The sequence below is a fragment of the Schistocerca nitens genome, chromosome 5, assembly GCF_023898315.1.
Source record: "Schistocerca nitens isolate TAMUIC-IGC-003100 chromosome 5, iqSchNite1.1, whole genome shotgun sequence".
NCBI lineage: Eukaryota > Metazoa > Arthropoda > Insecta > Orthoptera > Acrididae > Schistocerca > Schistocerca nitens.
In genome coordinates this window covers 345,312,790-345,334,091 of record NC_064618.1, presented here as the reverse complement: position 1 = coordinate 345,334,091, position 21,302 = coordinate 345,312,790, and the positions used below count along the sequence as shown (strand labels likewise).

The 21,302-nt window shown below is 43.2% G+C and overlaps 1 protein-coding gene across 3 annotated transcripts in view; it reads right to left on the bottom strand.

Annotated features, from left to right (window-relative positions):
- LOC126259208 (zwei Ig domain protein zig-8-like) overlaps window positions 1-20,056 on the bottom strand; it is a 173,906-nt gene extending 153,850 nt beyond the window's left edge. For all 3 annotated transcript variants that reach the window (XM_049955801.1, XM_049955803.1, XM_049955802.1), the window contains exon 1: window positions 19,875-20,056. In XM_049955801.1, the coding sequence (XP_049811758.1) occupies window positions 19,875-19,926 (52 nt within the window). In that variant the 5' untranslated portion in view covers window positions 19,927-20,056. The remainder of the gene's footprint in view (window positions 1-19,874) is intronic.
- Between the last annotated feature and the right edge of the window lie 1,246 nt (window positions 20,057-21,302).

The following is a 21,302-nucleotide window of genomic DNA, read 5'->3' as shown; positions in this document are numbered from 1 at the left end:
CAGTACCGCACCTAATCATGATAGAAGGTTGTATACACGGAAGAACCCTGGAGATACTAAAAGGTATCAGATAGATTATATAATGGTAAGACAGAGATTTAGGAACCAAGTTTTAAATTGTAAGACATTTCCAGGGGGCAGGTGTGGACTCTGACCACAATCTCTTGGTTATGACCTGTAGATTAAAACTGAAGAAACTGCAAAAAGGTGGGAATTTAAGGAGATGGGACCTGGATAAACTGAAAGAACCAAAGGTTGTACAGAGTTTCAGGGAGAGCATAAGGGAACAATTGACAGGAATGGGGGAAAGAAATACAGTAGAAGAGGAATGGGTAGCTTTGAGGGATGAAGTAGTGAAGGCAGCAGAGGATCAAGTAGGTAAAAAGACGAGGGCTAGTAGAAATCCTTGGGTAACAGAAGAAATATTGAATTTAATTGATGAAAGGAGAAAATATAAAAATGCAGTAAATGAAGGAGGCAAAAAGGAATACAAACGTCTCAAAAATGAGATCGACAGGAAGTGCAAAATGGCTAAGCAGGGATGGCTAGAGGACAAATGTAAGGATGTAGAGGCTTGTCTCACTAGGGGTAAGATAGATACTGCCTACAGGAAAATTAAAGAGACCTTTGGAGAGAAGAGAACCACTTGTATGAATATCAAGAGCTCAGATGGCAACCCAGTTCTAAGCAAAGAAGGGAAGGCAGAAAGGTGGAAGGAGTATATAGAGGGTCTATACAAGGGCGATGTACTTGAGGACAATATTATGGAAATGGAAGAGGATGTAGATGGAGATGAAATGGGAGATACGATACTGCGTGAAGAGTTTGACAGAGCACTGAAAGACCTGAGTCGAAACAAGGCCCCCGGAGTAGACAACATTCCATTGGAACTACTGACGGCCTTTGGAGAGCCAGTCCTGACAAAACTCTACCATCTGGTGAGCAAGATATATGAAACAGGCGAAATACCGTCAGACTTCAAGAAGAATATAATAATTCCAATCCCAAAGAAAGCAGATGTTGACAGATGTGAGAATTACCGAACAATCAGTTTAATGAGCCACAGCTGCAAAATACTACCACGAATTCTTTACAGACGAATGGAAAGACTAGTAAAAGCCGACCTCGGGGAAGATCAGTTTGGATTCCGTAGAAATACTGGAACACGTGAGGCAATACTGACCTTACGACTTATCTTAGAAGAAAGATTAAGAAAAGGCAAACCTACGTTTCTAGCATTTGTAGACTTAGAGAAAGCTTTTGACAATGTTGACTGGAATACTCTCTTTCAAATTCTAAAGGTGGCAGGGGTAAAATACAGGGAGCGAAAGGCTATTTACAATTTGTACAGAAACCAGATGGCTGTTATAAGAGTCGAGGGACATGAAAGGGAAGCAGTGGTTGGTAAGGGAGTAAGACAGGGTTGTAGCCTCTCCCCGATGTTATTCAATCTGTATATTGAGCAAGCAGTAAAGGAAACAAAAGAAAAATTCGGAGTAGGTATTAAAATCCATGGAGAAGAAATAAAAACTTTGAGGTTCGCCGATGACATTGTAATTCTGTCAGAGACAGCAAAGGACTTGGAAGAGCAGTTGAACGGAATGGATGGTGTCTTGAAGGGAGGATATAAGATGAACATCAACAAAAGCAAAACGAGGATAATGGAATGTAGTCGAATTAAGTCGGGTGATGTTGAGGGTATTGGATTAGGAAATGAGACACTTAAAGTAGTAAAGGAGTTTTGCTATTTGGGGAGCAAAATAACTGATGATGGTCGAAGTAGAGAGGATATAAAATGTAGACTGGCAATGGCAAGGAAAGCGTTTCTGAAGAAGAGAAATTTGTTAACATCGAGTATAGATTTAAGTGTCAGGAAGTCATTTCTGAAAGTATTTGTATGGAGTGTAGCCATGTATGGACGTGAAACATGGACGGTAAATAGTTTGGACAAGAAGAGAATAGAAGCTTTCGAAATGTGGTGCTACAGAAGAATGCTGAAGATTAGATGGGTAGATCACATAACTAATGAGGAGGTACTGAATAGGATTGGGGAGAAGAGGAGTTTGTGGCACAATTTGACCAGAAGAAGGGATCGGTTGGTAGGACATGTTCTGAGGCATCAAGGGATCACCAATTTAGTATTGGAGGGCAGCGTGGAGGGTAAAAATCGTAGGGGGAGGCCAAGAGATGAATACACTAAGCAGATTCAGAAGGATGTAGGTTGCAGTAGGTACTGGGAGATGAAGAAGCTTGCACAGGATAGAGTAGCATGGAGAGCTGCATCAAACTTGTCTCAGGACTGAAGACCACAACAACAACAACAACAATCGCACCTACGCTTGTTTTCAAAAGCAAGATCATATGAGGCGTCAAGTGAAATTTATGTCTGGAGTGAGGACTTTTTTGATTCGAGAGGGTGCAGCATGTTATCTTGGACGGAGACTCATCGTCAGATGTAGAAGTAATTTCGGGTGTGCCCCAGGGAAGTGTGTTGGGACCCTTGCTGGCAATGCTGTATATTAACGACATAGCGGCCAGACTTATAACAAAATGAAGCAGTTATCTGTAATAACGTACTGTGTGAAAGAAGGTGCATAAATATTGAATCACATGTTGACAAGATTTCAAACTGATACTAAGATTGGCAACTTGCTTTTAATATACACAAATGTAAAATTGTGCTGTTCAGAAAACTAGAAAATACAGTATCCTATGACTATAAAACCGCTGTCACAGCTGGAATTTACCAACTCAGTATCTGGGTTGAACACTTTGTAAGTATGTGAAAGGTAATGATCACATAGGTTTAGTTATCGGTAAAGAAGGTGGTAGGCTCTGGTTTATTGGTAGAATATCGGGGAATTGCAATCACTCTAGAAAGGAGATTGCTTACGAATCACTCGTGCGACCCATCCTAGCATACTGCTCAATTGTGTGGGACCCGTACGAAATAGCGTACGCAGTCCGAAGAAAGTCTACTAACAAAGTTGGAAGAGTCGGCTCTGAATGATGATACTAGTAGTATATTACTACCCTCTACGTATCGCTCACATAGGGATCATGAGGACGTTAGAATATATATGAAGATAGTAACTGTTTTTGAAAGAACAGATACCATTGATGACCGTGCAGCTTGTCTAGAATAAATGATAATTAGTTGAAACCCTCAGCTGCCGACAGGTATTTGATATACCTCCATGGGAACAACTGCAAATGTGTGCCTCGCCCGGGACTCGAACCCGGGATCTGCTTACACGGCAGACGCTCTATCCATCTGAGCCACCGAGGACACAGATGAATGGCGTGACTGCAAATACTTATCCCTTGCACGCTTCCCGTGAGACCCACATACCCAACTGTCCACAATCTACATACGTAATATACCTAATAGATATTTGCCCATCCACTCATTACTCGCGCACACTAAGGTGACGATTCTCGTAAGAGTTCGGGCAACCTGTGCGCATTCGCACAGACGACGGTCAATGGCTGGTTAGCCTAGAACTATACATATGAAGATGGTAACTGTTCTCGAAAGAACAGACACCACCGATGACCGTGTAGCTTCAGAAGGTTAAATGATAATTAATCGAGACCCTCAGGTGCCGAGAAGAGTTACAGGTCACCTCTACCTGCTCCCCTGTTGTCCCAATGACATACTAGAATGCGACAGTAGTAGACACGGGATACTCGAGTGTTGTACCATGGGTCAGTGGCATCTCCCAGTAGGATAACTATGTGTGTCACAGGGGCAGAGGGTCGTACAGCGGCATAAGGAGCGTGATAGTCAACTCACGTTGACACTTTGGCCATTGACAAACCACCCGCCTGTAATACAAGTTTTATGAACTACTAATACACACGTCTGGTGCCACACACGGCTGCAAACCTACCACGGACTTGTCGAGTCCATGCAGCGAACAATGACAAAGACTGGCCAAAATGCTCTTAGGCAAATAATCATAATGAACTTTGCTCATCAGTGTACAATACTGCGCAATTCGCCACAGCGTTCGTGTTGTGCAAAGTATGCGCGAACTGGGCTCCGAGTCCCCACCATGTACACCATCTAATCAAAAGTATCCGGAAACACGACTGCGTAAGCTAGAACTGACCACAAGATGTCACGAGAGGTGGTCCCGCCAGGATAAAAGCAGCCAGTAAGTATTTTTTTGTCAGCAGAGAAGCAGTAACAGCAGACTGGGCCGAACATAGACTAGTAATTCGATACCAACCCAGTTACAAATCCATCAGGATCATTTAGACTATTCTCAAGCTGCCCAAGTCGGCTGTTTGTGATGTGGAAGCGGAAACAAGAATGAACAACCACAGTTAAACCACCAAGCACACCTCATGCACTGACGGTCTGTTACCGTTGCGCAATGCGGAGGGCGGTTGTACAAATTACCAGAAATTAGCGAAATAAATCCCTTGTGGGTTGTGGGTTCCAAAGTCAAACCGGAAGTCCAGCAAGCACGATTAATGTGTGTAGTAAGTTGAAAAAATGGGATGCAATGGTCGAGTAGCTGCCCATAAGTCATAAATTTCTGTAGTCAGTATCAAACGACGGTTGAGGTGGTGCGAAGGGCAACGATAGGGGACGTTGGATGACTGGAATCAAGTTCTTTGGACTGATGAAACACGCTGTGCCCTGTGGCAGTGCTCTGCATACTTCCGTGCAGCCCTTTGATGTATATATGGAACTTCTACAACTGAACTCAATGGGAAACCTTCGGGAAGAGAATGTCAACTTCATTCCATACCCCCACCGCCCAACTTCACTACCTTCTCTGGTTTCTGCTCTCGGGGAAAAATTGGCCATAGTACCTCCACAGACATTCAGACACACTTTTGAATGTGTTCCCTGTGTAGCTCTAGCCGCCATAAAGGTGAAGGCTGGTTATGCCTTGAATTAACGTGCATTCATAGATATCCGGATACTTTTAATTAGATCTGGTTGGCAGTGTCGCGTTTTTGTACTATCCCCAATTAATGTTACCATGCTCTGCATTCTGTGGTGACCGTGAAAAGTGTCCCGGTGCCTCCAGGCATAGCATGATGCGTACTTGTTCAATGGTTCCCTTGTTGGTTTCATTTTGTCTGTCGGTATTCCTGTTGACCTTCATAGCATTTCTTAGTGTTTTGCTGCCATATCCGTTGGGAGGGGAGGAATTATGAAGCTCCCTCACTTTTGCTTTCTCATATTAGTCGCAAACAAACAGGCTGTTTTTTCTTTTTTTGTGCATTTATTCCAATAAACAAGTTTCGGGCTCTGCCCATCATCATATTTCCTGACGTAAACAATACAACAATAATTTTAACGTGCAGAAAGGTACAATCACGTGCCCATAGACTACAATTATGCTTCTTCTATCATTGTGCTCACGTGCAGGCACCCTGTACGTATATTTTGGCATATGGATAGTCGCAAAAATAAACCACAGGATGGGACAAATATATTAAGATTTTATGTTTGACGAATGGTCGAGAAGTGTAATTGCAAATCCAAACAAATTCTTATGTAATCGACTACAAGTCATGTCTTTCCAAAGACAAAATATTTTTTCTACAACTTTGTAACATACTGTCTTGTATTTTGTACTACAGAAATGTGTGTTTTAATATGCCTATGTGCAGGCGCACAATATGTACGTTTAGTTGTTACTGTTTAAATTTTTAGTAAACATATCGACATTTGGACAAACGCAATGTCTTAATCTGGTGCCCTCTTGCACCGTGTGGTTTACCTAGCAAGTGCTAGCGCACTGAAGTGGCAATTTTTTCTAGTCCTTCTCACGACCAACTTTCCCATTCTCGAAGTTTAAATTATGTGGAACACCTTTGGAACAAGCTGTCGAACTTATCTTTGGCTCAAATGGCTCTGAGCACTATGGGACTTAACTTCTGAGGTCATCAGTCCCCTAGAACGTAGAACTACTTAAACCTAACTAACCTAAGGACATCACACAACACCCAGTCATCACGAAACTTATCTTTGCTAAGAAATGGTACGTACTCTTTATGACACTTAGTTCGATTTTACGCTTTCTTGGAAACATTTGGTGTTAAATAAAATGTATAACTAATTAGTGTTATATTGTGTACACCAGGGAATCTGATGATGAGCAGAGCAGGAAACATGTCGTTTGAAATAAATACACCAGAAAGCAACTAGTACCTGTTTGTTTGCAACTACTCAGCTTTTCTATAATACAGTGTATTATATTATTCCTAAGATGATCGGTCAGGATTTGAACCGTCCCCCTCCAGAATTCGAGTCCGGTGTGCTAACCACTGCGCCACCTCGCTCGGTCAGGGAGTGATATAGAGCTTCACCTCCAAGGGTGAAATCACACTATAATTTCTTTTCGTTGCAAATTTTTGTGCAGTCTAATAACTTACACATGGAACCTCTGCCACTCTGCTTCTCCATATGGGCTGATGACATATGTTTCTTCGATTTACCGTAGTCTGCAGTGTGGATGTAATGGAAAAAATATTGTTGCTGGAGATGATAAACTGTAAGAATGACAGCTAGACACAAATGATATATGTCTGTCTGCTGTACTGAGAAACCGTTGTAGTAGAGAACTGTTTAAAAGGTGCAAAGAAGGAATATAAAGATCTTTGGACAAAAATATGTATTTCCCTAAATGTTACCAGCAATAACTGAACCTATTTGATTACCAAACGTATTTTCAGATCTCCTTTACGTTACGTTAGATCTTGATATTGAACACGTCTGTAGTAAACTGCTCGTCCACAATCACCGTTTGTTCGATTCTGATGAAACCTGACACATTCAACCTGGAGATCCAATCCACATTAATACACCACAGCAAACAGTTCTTTACTAACAAGTATCCCATTTCTTCTGTGCTTTGTAGTATACAGTTTTCACGATCTGTGTGTACTTAGTGTGTGGAAATTCCTACTGATCGTGAAGAAATTTTCAATGTTCAATCACTACTTTTTATAAATAGTTATTTATCGAAATTTTCTCTGAAAATTCTGCAAGAGATCGTAACAAGAAATAGTTCTATACTCCTAGTCCAAATAGATGAACACAAATTTCATAAGAAAATTATATCGATTAATATCTTATTGTAAACTTAATTTTTATATCCAGTTTTAGACATTAAGAAAATAATTTTATTTTTGTAACTTTCCAAAACAATTAGCAATTATCACTGAAGACATCACAAAACGCTGTAAGTTGGGGACGCATAAGCCGAATTTTCGAAGTAAATTGTTACTATTATTTTCATTGCTATAGGACGTCCAACGAGTTACTAGCAGTTGAGTCTAGTATTTAATACTTTCAACTAAGTTAACTATTTTTGCTAACTGACGTTTACTACAGAATGAGTCAGTGTAGTCATCCCATTAATATATAACTTTAGGTTTTTATCCGCAGTTTTATCCAAATCACCGTAAGTCACATATATTGCGCACATATATATTTAAATCTTTCTCACAATCTACCTCTCCTGCCTATTTCTCTCTCCTCCCTCCCATTACTTCATCACACTCATTTCCTCTTTCACTTGCCTGTTCACAACCTATCCATTGTCCACCTGCGGCCTCACTACCTGTTCACCTCCTTCTGATTGGAGGTTTGTGGGAGATCGGCCGTTCACTTATGTAATAAAATCGAACACCTATAGCCGTCATTAAGATTTATTTATTATAAGGCTACCAGTTTCGATGCTTCAGAGCGTCATTTCAGGCTTTAAATGACGCTGAGGGGTTAACGCTATTCATCTGTAGCCAACATCTGCGAGCTGGGTTTTACAGACTACCTGCAACAACGATGTAGTGTCTCCAACAATCAACTACTAGGGCCGTATTTTTTGGAGATGAGTCCTGCGTGTCCTGTTACCTGTACCGACGCTGGTAAAAGTCTGTGAGGGTCTTTTGCGCAACGGTGTCATTTAAACTTTTCAACGGCGTTGATTTGTGGGTACGATCATTTTTATGCAAGATAGCGCTCCTCTGCACATTGGACAGCCAGCGAAGCGGCTGCTGCAGAGCCATTTCGGAAATACTAGGACTGTCAGCCATCATTTCCCTACATCCTGGCCTCCCAGATCACTTGATCTTTACATGTGCAACTTCTGGCTGTGAAAGATGTGTCCAGTGCTCCAATTACGAACGCAGTTGAACTGAAGGCTAGCGCTGCGCAACGCATTCTGAACGTACCCCCCCTCCCCCCCCCTCTCCCCCTCCCCCACAGAAACACTCCGCTGTGTTGTGTAACATTCTGTTTTCTCGATTTCAACTTCGGGCAGAAAACGGTGGACAGCATACTGAACATGTCTTCTGCCTGCCTCACGACAGTTAGAAACCTATGACATTTTACTTCTTAAGCGGTTTTGGCCCAGGATAAATAAAAACCGATGTTATTTTGCTTTTTACTTGGTTTTTGGCATTAGGACAATTAAAAACCCACTTTTGTCATCCGAAACGGCACGACATTGCCGTGGTGGAGGTGCTTACCTAATAGTGCTACAACTTTCCACTGCCCAACTTGTGCAGTCAAGCCCACTGAACAGTGTAATGTGCAACTCAAACCGATGACTTCGTATTGCGAATCACCTGCAGTTTCTAATAGACAACATTTACGTTAAAACACTTACAGCGTCATATACTGGTAAACTTTCCGTTAAAAATTTTTATTAGTTCTATGACGTCCCCTCCGTCAGTAATATACAGGGTGATTCAAAAAGAATACCACAACTTTAAAAATTGTATTTAATGAAAGAAACATAATATAACCTTCTGTTATACATCATTACAAAGAGTATTTAAAAAGGTTTTTTTTCACTCAAAAACAAGTTCAGAGATGTTCAATATGGGCCCCTCCAGACACACGAGCAATATCAACCCGATACTCCAACTCGTTCCACACTCTCTGTAGCATATCAGGCGTAACAGTTTGGATAGCTGCTGTTATTTCTCGTTTCAAATCATCAATGGTGTCTGGGAGAGGTGGCCGAAACACCATATCCTTAACATATCCCCATAAGAAAAAATCGCAGGGGGTAAGATCAGGGCTTCTTGGAGGCCAGTGATGAAGTGCTCTGTCACGGGCTGCCTGGCGGCCGATCCATCGCCTCGGGTAGTTGACGTTCAGGTTTCATAACTAACCTTTTTCGTAGGACTCTCCATACAGTTGATTGTGGAATTTGCAGCTCTCTGCTAGCTCTGCGAGTTGATTTTCCTGGGCTGCGAACAAATGCTTGCTGGATGCGTGCTACATTTTCATCACTCGTTCTCGGCCGTCCAGAACTTTCCCCTTTGCACAAACACCCATTCTCTGTAAACTGTTTACACCAACGTTTAATACACCAGGAGGTTTAACACCATACTTCGTTCGAAATGCACGCTGAACAACTGTAGTCGATTCACTTCTGCCGTACTCAATAACACAAAAAGCTTTCTTTCTGTTGAGCGGTCGCCGTCTTAGCATCAACTGACGCTGACGCCTAGTCAACAGCGCCTCAAGCGAACAAATGTACAACTAAATGAAACTTTATAGCTCCCTTAATTCGCCGACAGATAGTGCTTAGCTCTGCCTTTTGTCGTTGCAGAGTTTTAAATTCCTAAAGTTGTGGTATTCTTTTTGAATCAACCTGTACTGTTCCAATTTGACGTCATTCTGAGCAGTGGTTCTCTTTCTCCGGCGTTACGAAACTGTAGCTTTAATTCGGACATCACTTACTTTGTATATATTCTGATGGAAAAGAAATCGCAACAAAGATGATGTCTATTGAGATTTCGAAAAAATCGTTTAAGAGTGGCGCTAGTAGCGGCACTATGCGTTTACAAATCAAGTTTGGTTCAAATGGTTCAAATGGCTCTGAGCACTATGGGACTCAACTGCTGTGGTCATTAGTCCCCTAGAACTTAGAACTACTTAAACCTAACTAACCTAAGGACATCACACACATCCGTGCCCGAGGCAGGATTCGAACCTGCGACCGTAGCAGTCGCACGGTTCCGGACTGCGCGCCTAGAACCGCGAGACCACCGCGGCCGGCTAAATCAAGTTTGTTTTAAATTCACGCTGTAACGGTCGTGATCATTAGTTATCTTTGCGACTGGAAACGTGGTGAGTTGATGTTAGTCAAGAATGTCTTTAAATCGACAAAGACGCCATTATCAACACCTCACCGGGCGGAGTGGCCGCGCGGTTTGAGGCGCCATGTCACGGATAGCGCGTCCCCTCCCGCCGGAGGCTCGAGTCCTCCCTCGGGCATGGGTGTATGTTGTTCTTAGCAGTTTAGTCCCTTATGAATTCACACAGATTTGAACATTTTGAACTTCGACACATCACTGAGTTTGAACGAGGTCGTGTAACAAAGCTACATGATGCTGGATGTTCCTTCTGCGATGTTGCAGAAATATTTGGCAGGAACGCAACCGCTGGCAGCGGTGGTCATGAGAATATACAGTCGCAAGAAGACTGGGCTTGGAGGGCCACGTGGCACCACTGAGAGGGAAGACCATCGTGTTCGACGTGTGGCCCTGACTCATCGTACTGCGTCTGCAGCAACAATTTGTAGACCAGTTGACATCACAGTGGCGCAAAGAACTTTTACAAATCGATTATTTCGGCGACAGCTCCTGAGCCAGGCGCCCCGCAGCGTGCATTCCACTGAATCCAAGCACCACCATTTGCGACTTCAGTGTTATCAAGCGAGAGCTCACTTGAGGCCAGCGTGGAGCTCCGATGTGCTTTCCAATGAAAGCTGCTTCTGCTTCGTTGCCTGCTCAATCATCAGATTAGTCGCCAACAGAGCACGTATGGGACATCATTGTACAAGAATTACAGCGTCATCCACAAACAGCATTAACCGTCCCTGTATTGACCGACCAAGTGCAACAGGTGTGGAACTCCATCCCAAAAACTGGAAGATGGTGCACCGAAGCACCGAAACTAGTAGCCTCATGATTAACAACGTAATAAGGACGGCTGTACGTGTTCCATTTAATTACGTAAGTGAACGGCCAAAGTCTCTCGAACTTCCAGTTAGAAAGTTGGACATACATACATATGAATAGGGGATGAGGCCGTATCTGAAACACGAACATGTTGTAAAGAGGTAGGTGAAAGAGGAAATGAGTGTGATGAAATAGTGAGAGGGAGGAGAGAGAAATAGGAGAGGATGCATAGCATGGAACACCGTCCCAAAAAGTGAATTTCGGCACCTGTACAACATGTAAGTGGGCTGCTTTTGTGTTGGCAGCGCTGTGTAGCGCTTTGCATTGGATCTCTGACTGCGCTTTCTTTGTAAGAGACTCTGTGGCTGGTTGGACTCGTTATTTCGCCAGTAGTGTTGGGCAGTTGGAAGTTAGTCGCCGGCAGTGATGGAAGTGCTGTTCGGCACTTACATGTGAACAGCCAGCAGTGATGGATGTGGGGAGACAATTGAAAAATGTGATGGAGGTTAGAGGTTTGAAGTGTTAGCTGGAGCGGACGATCTGAACGTGTGTACGTCATGGAAATGTGATTTGTCGATTATTATATAATTTTCTGGAACTGGATGTCACGGACGTTTATATATTATACGATTTTCGAACTGGTTGCCACATTATTAATGTAAATACATTGTTTGCTCCGCAACAAAATCTTTCCTTTGCTAATCATATCCCTATTAGAAGTTAGTGCCTTCCGTAGTTAGAATCTTATACTTAGCTGACAGTACTGACGGTCGCTGTATTGCAATAGATCGTGTAATGAAGATTTTTGTGAGGTAAGTGCTTAATGAAATGTATAGGTTATTGTTAAGACTTCTTTTTAGTCAGGGTCATTGTTCTGAATTAATTATTTAAAGTCAGGTTCTAATTCTGTTGCCCTGGCTGGCGAGCGGAGAAGTTGGCGCGAGAGACGAATCTTGGCGAACGCATCGAAACCAATCATTGGACTAAAACAAAAAACTTTTTTTTTTATTTTCAGTAACAATCCCTGAGCTCAGTGTCCGGTTACGTGAAGGGTCGTTCAAAGAATCACGTATCAGGGGGTTACTGATTTGTCGCCTGCCCTTTAGCAGCCAACTTTTATTACTAAAATCAAGCAGTATGGCACAGTATCTGGTAAAATGCCTTTGTACGAAATTATGGTAGCAACAGGACTCTATATGAAACTACTGCTATGAAGACTGCAGTGAAAGGGTGGCGCGGGAATCTAGCTTATTGACGGCATACAGTTTTGTTCTTCTATGCAGAGCGAAACTGAAATTTTTAAATCTCTTACACTAATTTTTATATACAATAACCATTTATTGAAGGCCGACGTGTTTTTGAGCTACAACTTACGTTGATATTTAGATGGTCATGTACTTAAGATAAGATCTTCGGAAAGATCCAACTGTATCGACCGACCGTCGTATCATCCTCACCGATAGGCGTCAGTGACTGCGTATGTGGAGGGGCAGCACGACACTCGCCTGGCCGTTGTGTTTTCGTGACCGGATCTGCTACTTCTGAGTCACGTAACTCCTCAGTTTGCCTCAGGAGGGTTGAGTGGGCCCGCGGCGTATGATAGCGAGAAGGAACAGATAATATCAGTCACAGGCCTGACGCAAAATCGACCTTAAAAGGGCAAAACTCTTTTTTATTTCTAGTGGGAACTATGTCGAACTTGTTAACCACAGCAAAATAGTGCAGTGATAAAAAACTTATAAAAAATTAACACCTGCTATCGTGAAACCAAAACTTGCGATAAAAATCTCCGAAACCTCTCTGAAAACAAAACTGGACGCTGATCTAAAATTAAAAAAAACAGTATGTCTTATTCCATCTACCATTAATGTAAGACGAAGTCATTTGATGATGAACCTGCCAGTTCGCAACTGAAAACGGCGCTATTTCTTCCTGAAACCTCTCTATAAACAAATCTGGACGCTAATCTAGAATTAAAAAACAGTATGTCTTATTACATTTACCATTAATGTAAGACGAAGTCATCTGATGATGAACCTGTCAGTTCGCAACTGAAAACGGCGCTATTTCTTCCTAATTTATATCATTATTAACACTGGTTTTTGTTCTTACTCTATCGTAAGAAGTAACCTGTAATAAAATTATGCTTTTATCGATGTATCTGCTGTTTTGCTTTTCAGAAAAGAGAAAAACACCTGTATACTTCCTCTTAGGAATGTGCACTGCATTTTACTACTGTTTGGAGCTGCTTTTCTTTTCAAAATGGCTCTGAACACTATGCGAGTTTACTTCTGAGGTCCTCCGTCGCCTAGAACTTGGAACTAATTAAACCTAACCAACCTAAAGACATCACACGCTTCCATGCCCGAGGCAGGATTCGAACCTGCGACCGTAGCGGTCGCTCGGTTCCAGACTGTAGCGCCTAGAACCGCACGGCCACTCGGGCCGCTTTTTCTTTTCAGTCTATTTTAAATTTCAATACTGTCCCCCAACTTTCGTTAAATATACCGCAGAAAGAATTCACGCTATAGTTTCAACATAGTACATTCACAGAGTCTTCGGCATATAATGCTGCGGTATGGAGAGTTTCTGGAACTTGCTGAAGGTTATTTGTGTCATTTATAACGCGAGTGCAATCGAGTCAATACTAATCGGTGTAAGATATCATCCTCGCATAAACAAAAGAAACAGTTTGCTAGCATCGGGGCCGAAATATGAAACAAGTGAAACAATTTACTCTTCTGACTGATCTTCGTTTCTCTTAGAGCAGAAGCTGAAACCTAGGCGGTCTTTCTGGTAATGTTGCCTGATCGACCGAGCGTTCATTACTTAATGGTTCACAGTTAACACCAAGAGTAAATTTCACACTAATGCTGTTTCCTTCGCTAGAGACGACAACATTGTTTTAACTTGATGCAGTTTTATGGAGGTCGCCTCACCATACAGCATAGTGTATTACAGTGGTTCAAAATGGTTCAAATGGCTCTGAGCATTATGGGACTTAACATCTCAGGTCATCAGTCCCCTAGAACTTAGAACTACTTAAACCTAACTAACCTAAGGACATCACACACATCCATGCCCGAGACAGGATTCGAACCTGCGACCGTAGCGGTCAGGCGGTTCCAGACTGAAGCGCCTAGAACCGCTCGGCCACCAGCGGCCGGCTATTACAATGGTTCTTTCCCAGTAATAGGGATTGTGTTATGAATACATACAGAGATTGAAGCCATGATGTAAAAATCTGAAAGCAGGTAAACTAAGCATTGGAGAATTTTTAGCAAGTGACAGCATCATCATTCACAGCTTATCACCATGAGACAGAGTTTTAGCGCAAATTAAATCGGGTTCTCTGCATGAAAAATGGCCTCAGAGCATTCGAACAATTACTTTAGAACAACGGGTAGGATTCTGGGGATATTGCTGCCCGTGAGCACGTTCATCAAACGGGAGATGAGCCATGAGTATCAACTGGGGCGTGTTTATCTCAAAAAGCGACCAAAATCTGTTTGAGGGGAATCACTCAATCATTCCAAATGTTGACAAAATCCTTGTTCATGTTTCATTTTTCGAGAGTAACAACAGTCTCAGCGCAATCTCACTTAACTACGCCTTACGTCATCGAAATGTAGTATCCTAGTATGATGTATTATTCGCAACGTCGAATGATTTTCTTTGGGGCACACCATTTAAAACTCCAGGATACGCTGTATGAATGAGATACCCCTGCTACTACTAAATCGTGTAATATACTGAAATAAGATAGTGGTCTTACGTAAGTAGGTAGGTCTTTTAGTCTCTTCTTGTCACTTGACAGCTGTCAGTAAGAGGTTTTAATGAAAATACGTGTAAGAACGTCTTATCAGTGTCCTATCGCCAATGGCCTGAAGTGAGAGTCGATGGCTCATCACAACCTGATGGATGCCAGGAATAACAATCATTATAAGAATGGCACCTCTCCCCAGGTCACTGCCATTCTCGCCGACGAATGTCATCCGGGGGGGGGGGGGGGGGGGGCGTGCAGTAGCACGATTTATTGATGAGCACATTCCGACGCCACTCATCAGCATTGGTTGCTACGTGGTTACACCATTTCAGTCGCAGCCGTCTGAGTTGCGGTGTTAACGGCAGGCCACGCATCGGACGATAATTCCCCACTGTAGCAGGTGTTAGGCTCCGACTAATGCTGCGGGGTGACACAGATTGTTTCAGGGATTCCATTACTGGTTTTCGGATGGCAAGTGCAGACGTGAAGGGGTTTCGATGTGCTTCATGCACAACTCGGCGACCCTCCCTTGCAGTGGGCATTCGTGGTCGACCGGAACCTTAACGGCGAGTATTGCCTGCCCTCACCTATACAGTCCAACATTGGCCCATCGTCACTTCCAAATACTCCATAAGCATTTTGGAATACTATTTCCATCAGGTCTGTACAACGCTAGACCTATCCTCAAAACAGCTGTTGGCTCTAGAAATTACAAAGAGACACTGTCGTCAAAATATATGAATAAGTATAACCTTAGAAATAACTTCCATTGGCGTGACGATTCGCTGGCTGCCGTACGTTGCTATAAATGTGGGGTAATAAACTGTATCGGGGCAACGGCCTTGCCGTAGTGGGTACACCGCCTCATGATGCCAATTGAGGAGCTACTCGACCGAACAATAACGGTTCCGGTCAAAGAAAACCATCATAACGACCGGGAGAGCGGAGTTCTTTGAAGGTCAGTAAAACTTTGAAACACGTATCTACATTGTACGAGATGTAAATAAATAGTTGCCACTATTAAAGTTCCAACCCTCCCATGAAACAGACCACAATAATGTTCACTATTGACGTTTGATGAACAATTGTGGCCGAGCGGTTCTAGGCGCTACAGTCTGGAACCGCGCGACCGCCACGGTCGCAGGTTCGAATCCTGCCTCGGGCATGGATGTGTGTGATGTCCTTAGGTTAGTTAGGTTTAAGTAGTTCTAAGTTCTAGGGGACTGATGACCTTAGAAGTTAAGTCCCATAGTGCTCAGAGCCATTTGAACCATTTGATGAACAATTTTAAATATTATTTTTATCCCATCGCAAAAGATCAGATCAAAGCAAATGGATGAAGCATTTTATGTGATCATCAGCTATCCATGCACGAAAGTGACACACAACATTTATATTATTTATGGAAACAACGGAATGTAGACAGATTTCCTCTCCAGAGAAGCTATAAGCAAATTTTTACGGCCACTTCCTGATATTTGTTCTAACATGGTGTTCCATTACCACCTTGGAAGTCCAAGATAGTCGAAGGTAGTATGCGTATAGAGAACCTTCATTCGTTTTTCTAACCTGAGATGTAGAACTCCCTGACCTACGATGACATTTAATTTTTTTTTTAATACGTTACTTATCTTTCGATCTCTACATATACAGTGCATTTTCGATAATTTTGTTCAGCAACGTCGATCTTCGTTTGCACCCACAATTTTCCACTTGACTTCTCTTTTCAGCAGATTGTTGGTTACTTCAGGATTTTCCAACTATCTTGTCTCGCCCTGTGGATAGAGTTTCTGAAGCATACCTTTATGCACGAGTGCATTGTCCATGTTCATCTAGTACCTTGCCTGTCTGAATTATTTTTATCTTCCTCTGCAATGCCCATAGTACTTTTCTTTCAACCGAATTCTCCAGGTATAAGTTCTCCTTCAAAACAATGCTGTTTCTGATCTGTGACTTTAAAACACAAAATAATTTTAGAAGCTCGTGCTCCACGTTTGGATCAATTTTAAGAACGGCCACTTGCAAATATCACCAGAAGCAGCTGCTAGAATAATGCTTTATTGTGCAACTTGGTTCAGTTTACCTAACACCTCCGTACGCCCAACAAAGTTGACCGACTGAAATCGGCTATCCTGTAAAGAATACTTTTACGGCAACTTCTGATCATACTAGCGAGATGTATTTATTATTTTAGTTCATTGCCACCCAAATTCAATGTAATTTCGACTTCACTTCTATTATGGAATGGTGAGACGGAAAAGTGCCGGTGAATTAAGTAGAACCGTTCGGTCTTCAGGCGGTTTCAGTTTTATCTTTCTAAGCCGGCTCTGGACGATTTCTCCTTCTTCAGTGGTCAGCGGAATCTTACATTCAGATGGTGTTTCCCACGAGGGGCAGCATAAGATGAATTAACGCATGAAAAGAAAGAGATCAAAAGATTGGATTGAACCATTGTTAAATTTGTGGAGGGTTAGTTAGGCAAGTACTACGTAGAGCTACATCACGAATCAGTGCATGAGGAAAAATGAAAGACACAATAAATAATAATGGTTCTAATGGCTCTGAGCACTATGGGACTTAACTTCTGAGGTCATCAGTCCCCTAGAACTTAGAACTACTTGAACCTAACTAACCTAAGGATATCACACACATCCAGGCCCGAGGCAGGATTCGAACCTGTCGCGCGGTTCCAGACTGTAGCGCCTAGAACCGCTCGTTCACACAGGCTGACGACACAAGAAACATCAAAGACTCAAAAGCTCCCTCAAGCAGTATACCTGATATCTTGACATTCTCCCACAAAGGAAGTACTGTTACAGGTATAATATTTCGTCTGCCACATTCAGGATAATGTAGGTTTCTATTGCTTGCTTATTTAATTGAGTTAATCTCATATTGCTCCGTTACACTACTGCTCATTCTTTAGTTCTCTTTTTGCTCCCAAACAAGGTACACAGTGCAAAGAGTACTTTCCTCATTGTCGCCTCTGTGTGAGAACTAACGTGAATGTTACACAATGAAAGGAGGATGAAGGATAATTGATCGGTAAAGAAGGATTCGATGTAGAGTAGCATTCGCTGCTGTTCTGCTGAAAGTCATCGAAAGAGTCACTGTCGACGTAATGTGGTATTGTCAAAATATCATACCAAATGTTTAAACTATTGGTCGAGGTGTATCTTTGTAATGCACATTTTTACATCTGTTGTTACACCATGAAAGTGTTTCAACGCAGCTGCGTCATTGTCAGCAGGCGTAACCGTGGGTCGTAGCGAAACGATGTAAAGCTTTACGAAATTCTTCTCTTAGGCATAGGAGAGGAGAAACAAACATAGTTAAAAACAATCGTGGAAGAAAATAGTAGAACTAGTCGTTAAAAATGGAGGAGCCCCATAATTAAAGACAGGCATCGAAGAATATTTTCCGGAGAAATTATGTATTACCTGAGTCCAATAGCCATACAGGTTTTTAATATTACTGTAACTGGAAAGGTGATATAGTCCCTAGGATGTAGCGATTGCAATACTGTTGGTAAAAAGTAAGATCAGCGTTAACATCCCGTCAACAATTGATTACAGGCGATGCAATACTGTTAGTTAATTTCTTTCTCGATCAAAAGGTTTCTTTATTAACATGTGACTGGTATCAAAGCTTTATGCAGCATCGTTTACAATTTGTACAGAAACCAGTTAGCAGTTATAAGAGTCGAGGGACATGAAAGGGAAGCAGTGGTTCGGAAGGAAGTGAGACAAGGTTGTAGCCTATCCCCGAAGTTATTCAATCTGTATATTGAGCAAGCAGTAAAGGAAACAAAAGAAAAATTCGGAGTAGGAATTAAAATCCATGGAGAAGAAATAAAAACTTTGAGTTTCCCCGATGACATTGTAATTCTGTCAGAGACAGCAAAGGACTTGGATGAGTAGTTGAACGGAATGGACAGTGTCTTGAAGGGAGGATATAAGATGAAAATCAACAACAGCAAAACGAGGATAAAGGAATGTACTCGAATTAAGTCGGGTGATGCTGAGGTTATTAGATTAGGAAATGAGACACTTAAAGTAGTAAAGGAGTTTTGCTATTTGGGGAGCAAAATAACTGATGATGGTCGAAGTAGAGAGGATATAAAATGTAGACTGGCAATGACAAGGAAAGCCTTTCTGAAGAAGAGAAATTTGTTAACATAGAGTATAGATTTAAGTGTCAGGAAGTTCTTTCTGAAAGTATTTGTATGGAGTGTAGCCATGTATGGAAGTGAAACATGGACGATAAATAGTTTGGACAAGAAGAGAATAGAAGCTTTCGAAATGTGGTGCTACAGAAGAATGCTGAAGATTAGATGGGTAGATCACATAACTAATGAGGAGGTATTGAATAGGATTGTGGAGAAGAGAAGTTTGTGGCACAACTTGACAAGAAGAAGGGATCGGTTGGTAGGACATGTTCTGAGGCATCAAGGGATCAACAATTTAGTATCGGAGGGCAACGTGAAGGGTGAAAATCGTAGAGGGAGACCAAGAGATGAATACACCAAGCAGATTCAGAAGGATGTAGGTTGCAGTAGGTACTGGGAGATGAAGAAGCTTGCACAGGATAGAGTAGCGTGGAGAGCTGCATCAAACCAGTCTCAGGACTGAAGACCACAACAATAACATGCAGCATCATCAACATAAAATGCGTGACTACGAGTATGATGTCAATATCATTTGCAATAACACAAGCGACACCTCTGGTATTCGTGGCGAAGCGTTCAATTTCTGAAGATGGTGTACAAAGCATTTAAATTGTTATGTGAATAAAAATATTTTGCGACGTAAATGCTAAATTCTATGTTACCAACATTGTGGCTCGAATGAAATGTCAGCAAATAAAGAACACTTCCAGACCATGACTTAGTTGCACTGAAATATTTTGAGGGATTAGAAATGAAACCATTTGTGTTTCGCAAAGACGACCGACATAAGAAATGAGATGAACAGCATATCGGAAAGTGATGGTGAGCGGATTCCGCTGAATATGTAGCCAAATTGAAGGTAAACAGTAGCTTCTTTGATCTGTATTTTGACGGGCGTCTTGATTCTAGGTTAGTACTGTTTAACCGCCAGATTCGCGAATAGACAACTGCCAATTGCAACAAACAATAGTTGTGCTGGGGTGCGACACCTACCTGCGAGCAGGAGCACTACGGAGGCGGTGTAGAAGAGGCGAGTGCGGACCATGGCGATGCGGGCGGGCGTTACCGCTGCAGCTGCGACTGCGGCGCCATCGCCCGCGGGCGGCGTGCGGCGTGCTCTGGGCTGGGCGTCGCGGCGCTCGCACTCGATGGGCTGCGTCTTCCGCGAGCTGCGACGCTCCGGAGGCGACTGCCAGTTGCCGGCAGAGGGCAGCTGGGCGACGGCCGTCGCCCGCCGCGCGCACTGCGCACGCGCCGGCGTCGGGCCGAGCAGTGGGGCGCGGTCGATAGCTGCACGACTCGGGCGCCGGGCCAGCCCGGGAGGTGTGCGTCTGCCGCTGACCACTCGTCCACAAGTCGCGCTCCCGCAGGACCGAAGTCTGCGAGTAGTTGGCACCTCGCACACAACACCCTGCTGGTCGTTAAAACTGCGGTAACATGAAAGCAGCGAGCAGTCAATGTCAAATTGGTGGGTACTGTACTACGTTCATTGCTGTTCTGTCCCAAAGCAGGTACGAGTAACGCCTGCACTGCAGAGGTAACGCCCCTCCATCCAACCATCATAACCCGTGGTGAGACTGGCAAGATAGCTGTCTATGAAATACTGAGCTGGAATATTGCTGAAGCAGTAAGATCTGATGGTATTGGGTCATGCTGGTTCCACCAAGAAGGAACCAGCTATGGGAGGCCTCATCCAGTCTGCAGGTGTCTGCAGGGGCTCCTGGGTTTGGAGCCTGTGCACCAGCACTCCATGCGCCAGTGTAATTGTTGGAGTGGCTGGTGCCCACAAGAATGAACCACTTGTATATGCCTTCATCTGGCCTCTGAGCATCTCCTAGTGCGCCTGGGTTCAGGGCCTCCACACCATCTTACAACATGCCCCACCAACTGCCAGAGTGCCAGCATACCACATGCTTCACCAAATTCCGGAGTGGCTGTTGCCACCAAGAGGGGACCACTTGCAGGTGTCTCTGTCTGTTTTCTGGCCATTACCAACGGCTTTTGGGTCTGGGTTTGCTTGATCAACTGTCCAAACATCTGTTGCCACCAAGAGGAGATCCCCCTTTTGGCGCCTTCATCCAGTGTCTGGGCATCTCCAAGGGCGCCTAGGTTCAGGGCACACGTGCTATCATGGCACATGCGTGACAAGCTGCCTGACAGGCTGGTGCCACCAAGAAGGGATCACCTCTGGATGCTGTCATCCAGTCCTTGGGTGTCTCCAAGGGCTCCTGTGTTTGGGACCTATGTACCAGCGCACCACATCCATAACCAACAACTGAAGTGGATGGTTCACAAGAGAGGACCACCTCTGGGCGACTTTGTCTGGTATCTGGGCATATACAACGGCTGCTGGCTTCGGCGTCTGGGCACCAGCAAACCAACTGCGGTAATGGATGGCTTTACAACATACACATCTGCTTA